Source organism: Lotus japonicus, chromosome 5 (assembly GCF_012489685.1).
Source record: "Lotus japonicus ecotype B-129 chromosome 5, LjGifu_v1.2".
NCBI classification, from domain to species: Eukaryota; Viridiplantae; Streptophyta; class Magnoliopsida; order Fabales; family Fabaceae; genus Lotus; species Lotus japonicus.
The window spans coordinates 51,872,359-51,883,474 of record NC_080045.1 but is presented as its reverse complement, the minus strand read 5'-3'; the positions used below and the strand labels follow the sequence as shown (position 1 = coordinate 51,883,474).

Here is an 11,116-nt window from a genome sequence, read left to right as displayed (position 1 = left end):
GCTTTTTGGAGTGCTACACTCTCAGATAGAAGTCAAGCTAAATCAGTTTATGAAAGAGAGTTAATGGCAGTGGTCAGAGCTGTCCAAAGGTGGCGGCATTATCTCTTAGGAAGGCATTTCATAATTAGAACAGATCAAAAGAGTTTGAAGTTCCTTACTGAGCAACAGGTTGTGGGAGAGGGGCAGTTCAAATGGATTTCCAAACTCTCAGGTTATGACTTTGAGATACAATATAAGCCTGGGAAGGACAATTCAGCTGCTGATGCCATGTCCAGGAGAAGCTCATATTGTGCATTGTCAGTTCTTAAGGTGAATGACTTTGAGGAGTGGCAAACTGAGATGTTGCAAGATCCCAAGCTACAGGCCATTGTACAAGATCTGATTGTGGATCCTGAGGCTCATAAAGGGTATACTTTGAAGGATCACAGGTTGTTTTATAAAGGAAAGTTGGTTCTGTCCAAGCAATCTTCTAGGATTCCAATTCTTTGCAAAGAGTTTCATGCTTCTTTGTTGGGAGGACATTCAGGGTTCTTTAGAACCTATAGAAGGTTGGCTGCAGTGGTGTATTGGGAAGGGATGAAGAGTGACATAAGAGATTTTGTGGCAGAATGTGACACATGTCAAAGAAACAAATTTGACAATCTCTCCCCTGCAGGGCTGCTTCAGCCATTACCTGTGCCTACTCAGGTTTGGACAGATGTGTCCATGGACTTTATTGGTGGTTTGCCTAAATCTAATGGCAAGGATACAATCTTAGTGGTGGTGGATAGGCTGACAAAATATGCTCATTTTATTCCCTTAAGGCACCCTTTTACAGCTCCTGAAGTGGCAGCTTTATTTCTTCATGAGGTAGTGAGACTTCATGGGTTCCCAACAACCATAGTCTCAGATCGAGACTCTTTATTTCTCAGTAGTTTTTGGAAGGAACTGTTCCGAGTGTCACACAACTTAAGTTTAGCTCAGCCTACCATCCTCAAACTGATGGCCAGACTGAGGTGGTCAATAGATGCCTTGAAGTTTATCTGAGATGCCTTACTGGATCCAGGCCAAGGAAATGGGTTACTTGTCTTCCTTGGGCAGAGTTTTGGTTCAACAGCAATTACAACCGATCTGCCAAAATGTCTCCTTTTCAAGCTCTTTATGGTAGGGAACCACCTGTGCTTCTTCAAGGGACTACAATTCCTTCCAAGATAGCTGCAGTAAATGATTTGCAGGTGGGGAGGGATGAATTGCTATCAGATCTGAGAGCTAATCTTTTAAAATCTCAGGACATGATGAGGACATATGCAAATAAGAAGAGGAGGGATGTGGATTATCAAATTGGTGATGAGGTTTTTCTCAAGTTACAACCTTATAGAAGGAGGTCTTTGGCCAAGAAAATGAATGAAAAATTGAGTCCTAGGTATTATGGACCCTATCCTATTGTAGCAAAGATTGGGGCTGTGGCTTATCGACTTGAGCTACCAGCTCACAGTAGAGTGCATCCTGTCTTTCATGTCTCTCTCCTCAAGAAGGCTGTGGGGACTAATTTTCAGCCTCAACCTCTCCCAGCAGCCTTGAATGAAGATCATGAGCTCTTGGTGGAACCTGAATCAGTGCTGGCTGTTAGGGAAACCACAATGGGCCAGATTGAGGTGCTAATTCAGTGGCACTCTTTACCTGCTTGTGAGAACAGTTGGGAATCTGCTGCCCAGCTCCATGAAGCTTTTCCTGATTTTCCCCTTGAGGACAAGGTGAAACTTTTAGGGGGGGGGGTATTGATGAGCATAGACCTTCAATTAAGAAGGTGTATGAGAGAAGAAACAAGAGGAAAGTCACAACTTAGTGTGACTGTTATTGTTAGTTGATCTGTTAATAAACAGCTGGCATGGTTAGTTGTTTCTGTTAGAGTACAGCTGGCTAATTCTGTTAATAGTTGTGATTCTGTTAGAACTACTGAGTAGTATAAATAAGGGAAAGGGGGAAGTTACAGGTAGTTATTCAGTTGGTTAGGATTTGGGAGATTCTGGATCTCGAATTCCAGAGGCTAGGGTTCTTGTTAGTGTTCTTGATTCTTCTGTGTAATTCCTGAGAATTCAACCTCAGTACTTGAGGATTGAGTCTCTGTTTTCTTCAATAAACCAGTAGCATTTCTGTGAGTTCATCAGAGACAGAATGAGTTTGCACTCTTGCATGCTGTAGTTAATGTTTTCTGTTTGGACTGTTATGGACTAGAGATGTTACATTGCCAGTTTCTAGTGCAGGTAAACTGGTAGCTGTTTTTGCAATAAAAATCTAAGCTCTATCCTTGTATGGTAAGAGTGTCTTCATGTCTTGGTATGCAACCATTGAACATTTCCTCATATTTTTTATGGTTGAGAAATACTTTATCATCTTAGGAAAAGATAACATAAATTAGCAAATTTTGCAGACACTGGTTTTTTAACTGTATTGCAGTTATGCTGGAGCTCTAACTATGACTGTTTTCCAACAAGGAAGATTTGCTTCTTCTTCCTTCTGCCATTTGAATTTTGTGGTTTTGGCCTTTAACTAGTGGGGTTTTCTATCAATGCGTGCAGTGCATGCCCAATGTTGTTCTGTTTTACTTCAGAAGTTAACCTCTGTCTGATGCTGTTAGGAACCAGAAATTGAGCCCTAACTAATTTTCACTTCTTTTAAATCCTAATAGATGCCCTGTAACTTGACTTGAACCCTTACATGTTGCATATTAATCACCAATGCCCAAATGTGACACACATATATATGTGAGAATGCAACCATTGGAGAAGTATCTGCTAGATGGAGGATTCACAGTTCTCGAGTTTTCTTTCTTTTCTTTTCATTTGCTTGGCATACCATTTTGGTTATGTTTGGCAAAACTAGCTAAAAGCTAATGAATTAGAAGAAATGTTTGATAAAATAGAGTGAGCTTTTCGCTAGCTAGAGCGTAAATACAAACATGTCACACGTGTTAATGTTTTGGAGAAAAGATTGGTATTAAGTTCTCCTAGTGCTTTAGCCTTGCTCTATTACAGGTTCCTCTGTACACTGCTATTGGTAATAAATTAGGCATGTTGTGAAGTCTTTTGCCTCATGATATGGCCTTACCCTTATGTGCCCCAAATAGTATGGGTGCTATCAGTGTACACAGAGTAATGATACTTGTAATAAACTTAAACCGATACACTCCCTTACATTTTCTCATCGATCTATTATAAGATACCCTGGTCTGACGGGAATTTCTTCTCACATTCTTCTACCAAATTAGAAGAAGAATAAGAGAAAGAAGGTCAACTATTGTATTTAAATTCAACTAATGTCTAGAAGTTAATGTTGAACATGAATGCATCAAAATGGATTTCTAAATTTGTGACTTGACTTTCATCTCATCCCCATGCCGTAACTCTCCCGGTTATGAACTTATGAATTATGATGAAGTCATTGATTTGAAGGGTTAACATTTAAATAAGATTTCACCGGCCTAACAGACATATGTTTGATATTCAATTTTGATAGAAGAAAAGAAAGGCAGGCGAAAAATACATATTAGAAAAAGCTGCCTTCGCTTACTTTTCCCTCTTCTAGATGACAAGAAATTATAATTTTCTATGAATACGGGGCACCAAGGGAAGCCATATGGTAATAAAGTAGCAATTATTTAATTTTTCTGTTGTCAATAATAGTATGTGAGGAAACTATTTGACATAGTCTACGTGTTTTTATAATGTCATGTTTTGTTATGTGAACACAAGAAATCAATACATATAGTTACAGTATCATAACTATTTCAAACTGCAGAAGACAAGAAGGATCTAATATGACATATTAATTAGTTCAAAAAAAATGACATATTAATTAATATAATAATAGAAGTGTGTAAGGAAAAACTTCAAGTTACTACTATTTATAAGGAGAAACTCGAACTCTGTTTCGATCATACACCCTGCAATTCTTCTTCTTCTTCTGTTCCTTCTTGTCCAAGTTTGTGTTATTGGTGAGATTACCAAATGGGTTCCTCCAGATTGTTGGGTCTTACAGCCATGCTTCTCTTGGTGCTTCTCCCCATGGCTGCCAAAGGGGATATTGTTGATGATATTCTTGGTGCTTAACTCATCTCTTTCTTTTACCACACATGAACAAAAACAAATGTCATTTCTTTTTATTCTATCTTTCTATATGTGATGCATTTGGGTATACTTGGTGCGTGTTTGAAAATTCTTACACATTTGATTCTAAAGACAAAATTAATTTTTGACAGAAGCTTATGTAAGTAGCTTTATGTAAGTAGCTTCAGTTGTCATAATTGATTCTGAGAAAAAATATATAAGTTGATCTAAATATGGAATTAATTAGTAGTAAATTAGTGTAATATTACTTGAAGTGTGACATTAACATATATGAATATGGGATATTGCAGACAAGGTTTGTGAAGAAGTGGAATGTGGGAAAGGAAAGTGCGTGGTAAACACAACTTACCCATTGAACTTCATCTGTGAATGTGAGTCTGGCTGGAAGAGAACTAGAGACGAGGACAGTGACAAATATGGCACTAGCTTTCTTCCATGTGTCATTCCCCAGTGTAAACTCTCATTCTCTCTTTCCCAAATACTATAATTTGGAGTTAAAAATTTCAAAACCACCTAATCAAATTGTAAGTTCTCAAGCCTGAACCTTCAATCAAAATTGGCTCTATTATCTGCAGGTAGCTTAAACTATGGTTGCCAGCCAGCACCACCTCCAGTTCCAGAGAAGAGTCTACCACATAACTTATCAGCTTTTGACCGTAAGTAACATAAAACCTCACTTTGAATTTGGTGATTTGTAAAATATAAACATGCTTTATATTAGTTTAAGTTTAAGTTTAATTATCAATTCAAAATGTTTCATATTATAAGTGAATTATGTGATGACATCAAACAGGTTAAATTTTTTCTCCAACAATCAATAGCTTTGGTAATTAATGTATTTTCCATTTTTTCTTGCTCTAATCATTTCCTAATGCCAAAATAAATTGTTGAGTATGGCTCATGGGTAAGGTCATGTCAAGTGGGCAATTAGGCGTAATCTGAATCATCAGTATCCTTATATGTGCTTGTAACACTGTAACTCTTATGGTATTCTGAATCCTAATCAATAAACGAAACTATAGACTTGTGTGTTTATCTCTGATCGGTATTCGCGTTGCTGTTCTAACATATATAAAATTATGTGACAGCTTGCTATTGGGCGTACTGTGGGGAAGGAAAATGCATCACGAACAGAACATATACATACGGATGCGAGTGCAGCCCCAATTTTTACAATCTTCTCAACATCTCTGTCTTCCCTTGTTACAGTGAATGTAAGGATCCTTAATTTAACCAAAACAGAATGTTGGTAAAGAAAATATATGGATTAATGAGAATTTTCTTGTTGAATTTTGAATTTGAAGGTACTCTTGGATCTGATTGTTCAAGACTTGGAATCAAAGTTGCAAATTCAACAGGAGACTCAACTGGTGACAGTGGCACTAGTCTAGGTGAGATTCACTATACTTCTCTTGGTTATTAAAATGCTAACTTTTTAATTATGTGATGCACCATAGAAGATGGTATATAAGAAATAAAATTAATTAAAATTGTTATATATATATATATATATTTTATGTTCATACAATGATAACATTTAAAAAGTTAGGTAAGTTTGAAGAGATCATAATTCTGAAATTGTCTATTTTGGTATTTTTCCACAGCAAGCTCAATCTTACCAGGAGGAAGTTTCCAATGGATGGTTATGTTGTTGATGTCAACGGGTATGGTTATGTGGAGCTAGGATGCAAAGAGAGGTGGCTAGTGGTGATTGGAATTATTGATTTGATTTCTGTTCACAGTGATTTTTGTGTAATATAATACTAATGCTGATACATAATATAGCCTCATTTGCCAGTAGTATATAAGAATAAAACCAGGGTTCAGTCATCAGGTGACTACTGTATGTATGGTATACTGTATACACATGCACAGATTTTATACCCATGTATGTACACATTATTGCTATATTTTATAATGTCTTTTCATTATAAATCTTTAATGTGTCTTCTTCTTCCATGACCACCCAATTACTATTCATTTGTTTTTCTCTTCATTTCTCACATCCTGTTATCCCACAATGAAAAAACAGCAACACTTAACTTACTGTTACTGATTTATCTGCAATGCGATCAATCATTAAACATCAAAATTAGAGGGTGAATTTCTTCACTCTTTAGTGTATAAACAGGATACTCTACGGATTACACTGAGATAACTTTGGGCTTAATTAAGGCATAGATCAAACCCCATATGCAAGCAACTATTAGGGTCATTTATGAAACATCAGAATGTATAGGTGCATCATCCTTTTTCTCTTATACCAATCATCTAGTTAGCACGGCACGGGCATTTCTTCGTTCTGTTTCTTAAAGTACAACTACAACGACTTTTTTTACAGTAGTCATTAACGAGGATGCATGTTAACCACATTCCAAGGCCTACAAAACTTCCTTTGTTCCAAGGCCTACATGGAAACCATTTGAATTCAATCCACTACTAAATAGACCAAATTAAACCAAAGACTTGAACCGTTGAACTCTTCAATTAGGATTGTTTCAATATTTTTTTTCGAGAGTTCTCATAATCGGACCCGTCATTAAACCGGTTGATGTACCCGTTCATGATTCAATAGTTGGATAGTGGTCGAATTAGTGATAATTAAATGATATTACAAATATATATAATGAAAATTACACACTTATAGAGTTTTAATCTTCAATAGGCAAGGAAATCAAATTTTGGGAACACAGTACATGTTGGTAAGATCATCTTTCTTACATGGAATCATAGTCAAAAAAACGCATGAAATGACCTGAACGGGTTCAACCCAGTTTTTAACCGACCAATTTTATCGGTTTTAAACTGGTTATGGCCAATTTTCATCCATGTTGGATATACGATTGGTTAGACCTGTCGGTTCGGTCCAATTCTTCAAATAATGGTATTATTTTATTTTCCAAAGTATCATCACAGCTGATAACCATGAGACTAATTTCAAGCGAGGTGCCAAGCTACAAGGTTTCCAAGCAGGCCAAGGGATTACCTGGCCATTCAATCATGGAAAAACTAAACCCCTTAGCCTTAGCCTTGAGCCAAATCCAAGATTTATATATGTGACACAACCTCTCCCAAACAAGAGAGACTTTTGTTTCAATTTGGTTAGCTGGTGTTGTAGTTTCAAGATAATAGGATCCCAAAAATGAAGACTCTTCGAGTTACCCCTAGCAGAAAGCCCATATACATGAATGGAAGAATCTTCATAGTTCTACAATGTAATAATGTTGCATTCTCTCCCATTGAAATCCCTGCAATTACATTTAGAGAAATTAACCTTCAGTCTAAATATCAATTCAAAACAACGAATAATGCATTTCAAGAGTACCACATTTTGGAGAGTCACATTCCCTATGGGGAGATGAAAATTTGTCATGAAGATTGTCTCATACAATGTGCGTGGCTTGGGCAGTACTGCCAAGAGGAAAATAATAAGAGAACTGGTAACCAAGGAGCAAGTTGATATGCTTTGTATCCAAGAAACGAAGGTTGAGGTCTTGGATCAGAGAATATGTGAGCAGGTTTGGGGGGATGCAAAATTCGAGTGGCAGACGATACCAGCTGAGAATAGAGGCGGTGGGCTTCTATGTGTATGGAAGAAAGGTGTGCTCCATATGACAGAGTGCATAATCAAACCAGGCTTTATTGGTATGGTTGGTAATTGGGGAGATATGGCGGAAGAGGCTGTGATTGTTAACGTGTATTCATCTTGTAGACTTGAAGAGAAAAGGAATATGTGGAGGGATTTAGTCGAGTGGAAGGAGCATTGTCCAGTTTTAGTGTGGTGCTTGTGTGGGGATTTCAATTCCGTTCGTTCAGAGGAGGAACGCATAGGAGTGTCTATGAATTCTGGCTCCCAGAGGAGAGAGATGGCAGAATTTAACAAGTTCATAGATGATATGGGGGTGCTGGATATCCCTCTTTCGGGAAGGAAGTTCACCTGGTACAGGCCAAACAGACAAGCACAAAGCAGAATTGACTGTTTCCTACTCTCTCCCGAATGGCTAACAAATTGGCCGCATTGTGCGCAGCTTGGACTGCATAGAGACATATCAGATCACTGTGCGGTGTTGATGAGATCAAGCCAGCAAGATTGGGGCCCGAAACCTTTCCGAGTACTTAACAACTGGTTTAAAGATCCTCGCTTTGCCGGCATTGTTCAGAAAACATGGGAGGAGCAGCAAATTACAGGTTGGGGTGCCTTCAAACTCAAAGAGAAGTTGAAAGGGCTAAAGCAAACATTGAAAAGCTGGAATAAGGAGGTGTTTGGGGAGTTGAGGAATAGGAGGGAGGCAGCGGTTGCACGAATAAATGAGTTGGACAACAAAGATGATCAATTTGGCTTATATGTCGAGGAGAATAGTTTGCGCAAGGAGGCAATGGCTGATTTTTGGCAGGTTCTGAAATTGCAGGAATCCTTACTGTATCAAAAATCAAGATCACAATGGCTTAAGGAAGGTGACCAGAACACAAAGTATTTTCACTCAGTAATTAATTGGAGAAGGAGGACAAATTCCATTGTAGGGCTGATGGCGGATGGGCTATGGGAAGAGGATCTGGGAAAAGTTAAACAGGAGGTGAAGTGCTTTTTTGAAAAAAGATTTGCAGCGAATCAGTGGGCGAGCCCGCAATTGGATGGTATATCCTTCAGAACACTTTTACAGGGAGATAATGATATCTTAACAGGCCCATTTGATGAAGCTGAAATAAAAGATGCAGTATGGGATTGTGGAGGAGATAAAAGCCCAGGACCAGATGGATTTAATTTCAAATTTATACAGAAATTCTGGCACCTATTGAAGGAGGACTTCCAGAGAGTGCTTGCAGACTTTTGGAGTAGGGGAGCATGGCCTAGAGGTAGCAACGCCTCATTCATAGCGTTGATACCAAAGGTTAGCTCGCCGTTGAGCCTAAATGATTTTAGACCAATATCATTGATTGGTTGTATATATAAGGTGGTTTCGAAATTATTAGCTTTGAGGCTGAAGCAGGTGCTCCCTCGGGTGATTCATGATACTCAGTTTGCATTCCTTGGTGGTAGGCAGATGCTGGACAGTGTTATAGTAGTCAATGAAGTGTTGGATGTGGCAAAAAAAGCAAAAAAACCAACGGTGGTATTTAAAGTGGATTATGAAAAAGCTTATGACTCAGTAAGCTGGGACTTCCTGGAATACATGATGAGGAGAATGTGCTTTTCTGGAAAATGGATTCAATGGATTATGAGCTGTATTGGATCGGCATCAGTGTCAGTACTGGTGAACGGAAGCCCATGTGAGGAGTTTAGAATGGAAAAGGGCTTACGTCAAGGAGGCCCACTCCCCCCGTTTCTCTTTTTGATTGTGGCAGAAGGATTAAATGGTCTGTTTAACAACGCTGTGCAAGTGGGCAAGTTTTAGGGATTTTCATTTGGGGAGAATGCAGAGCCCACTGTTTCTATGATGCAATTTGCAGATGACACATTATTTATTGGGGAAGCATCATTACAGAATGTGACAACTATGAAGTGTGTCCTGAGATGTTTTGAACTGATATCTGGCTTAAAAGTTAATTTCCACAAAAGCAAGTTGTCGGGTGTGGCGGTGGATAATGATTGCATTAGTAGATTTGCTGTTGTACTCCACTGCAAAACTATGAGTATCCCATTCATTTATTTAGGCATCCCTGTAGGGGAAGGTCTAATAGCTTGGCAATGTGGGAGCCAGTAATCAAGAAGCTTAGGGGGAGACTATCAACATGGAAACAGAAACATATTTCATTTGGGGGAAGAATTTGCCTCATTCAGAGTGTATTATCTGCACTACCTTTGTTTTATCTTTCCTTCTTTAAGCTACCAGTTGGTGTTCTTAATGTCTGCACTGAAATTATGAGGAGGTTTCTGTGGGGTGGTGGGAATCACGAGAATAAGATAGCATGGGTAAAATGGTCTGAGGTATGTAACCCCAAGGACCATGGTGGTTTGGGAATTAAAGATTGGCGCCTATTTAATATATCTCTTCTTGGTAAGTGGAAATGGAGGTTCCTTACTGAACAGGAGAGTCTGTGGTGTAGGGTTATAAAGGCAAGAGGGGAAAAATATGGGGACTCCCCCTGGTGGAGGGACATGAAAAATAATTGCATCAATGAGGGTTGGAATTGGTTTGAATCAGGCTTGCAGAAAAGTATTTTGGGTGGGGATGCAACGAAATTTTGGTCAGAGAATTGGCTTGGAATGGGCCCCCTTGAGTCTAGGTTCCATAGACTGTATAATCTTTCTTGCCAAAAACGTGAATGCATTAGCAAGATGGGTCAGTGGAGGGATGGGGCGTGGAGCTGGGATTTTAAGTGGAGGAGGCGGTTGAGGGGACGTGAGGAGGGTTGGTTAGAGGAAATGGGGAGGGAGGTCGGAACTGTGCAACTAGTGGAAAATAAGGTTGATAGGTGGAGTTGGAGGCATGATGGAAAAGGGATTTATACAGCTAACTCTTCTTATTTATTTTTGCAGGCACAAAGCTTGGAGGAGGCTGACCCAGTATTTAAACTGGTGTGGTCAGTTTTGGTCCCATCAAATATTCGAGCTTTTATTTGGCGATTGCTGAGGGACAGGTTGCAAACAAGGGATAATCTTCGAAAGAGGCAGGTTATAGGGAGCGGGGATGAATCCTTGTGCCCCTTATGTGGGCTGGAGGAGGAGTCTATCAATCATCTATTTCTCTTATGTGAGGCAACATGTCCCACCTGGTATGCATGCTCCAACTGGCTTGGCATGGTGTCATCAGTGCTGCCTACACTACGGGATCACCTGATGCAATTCTCCAACATTGGGGCCAACAAAGTACAACGATATGAAGAGTATGTAATTTGGATGGCGATTATGTAGACTATTTGGCTCGCCCGAAACAAAGCGATTTTTAATGGGGCAGAATTTGACAGTGGTCAAATTTTGGAATTGGCACAACTGAAAGCCTGGAAGTGGCTGAAAGCAAAAGCTGACGGGTTCAATTATTCTTGGTTCGAGTGGCAACATAATCCGGCCA

General features: G+C 39.1%; 1 protein-coding gene across 1 annotated transcript; it reads left to right on the top strand.

The window, feature by feature from the left end:
• Positions 1 to 3,906: 3,906 nt before the first annotated feature.
• LOC130720457 (uncharacterized) lies at positions 3,907 to 6,041 on the top strand. The gene is made up of 6 exons (XM_057571102.1): positions 3,907 to 4,080; positions 4,397 to 4,558; positions 4,682 to 4,762; positions 5,195 to 5,320; positions 5,411 to 5,497; positions 5,711 to 6,041. The coding sequence occupies exons 1-6, from the start codon at positions 3,987 to 3,989 to the stop codon at positions 5,788 to 5,790; spliced, it is 630 nt and encodes a 209-aa protein (XP_057427085.1). The 5' UTR covers positions 3,907 to 3,986; the 3' UTR covers positions 5,791 to 6,041.
• Positions 6,042 to 11,116: the final 5,075 nt, after the last annotated feature.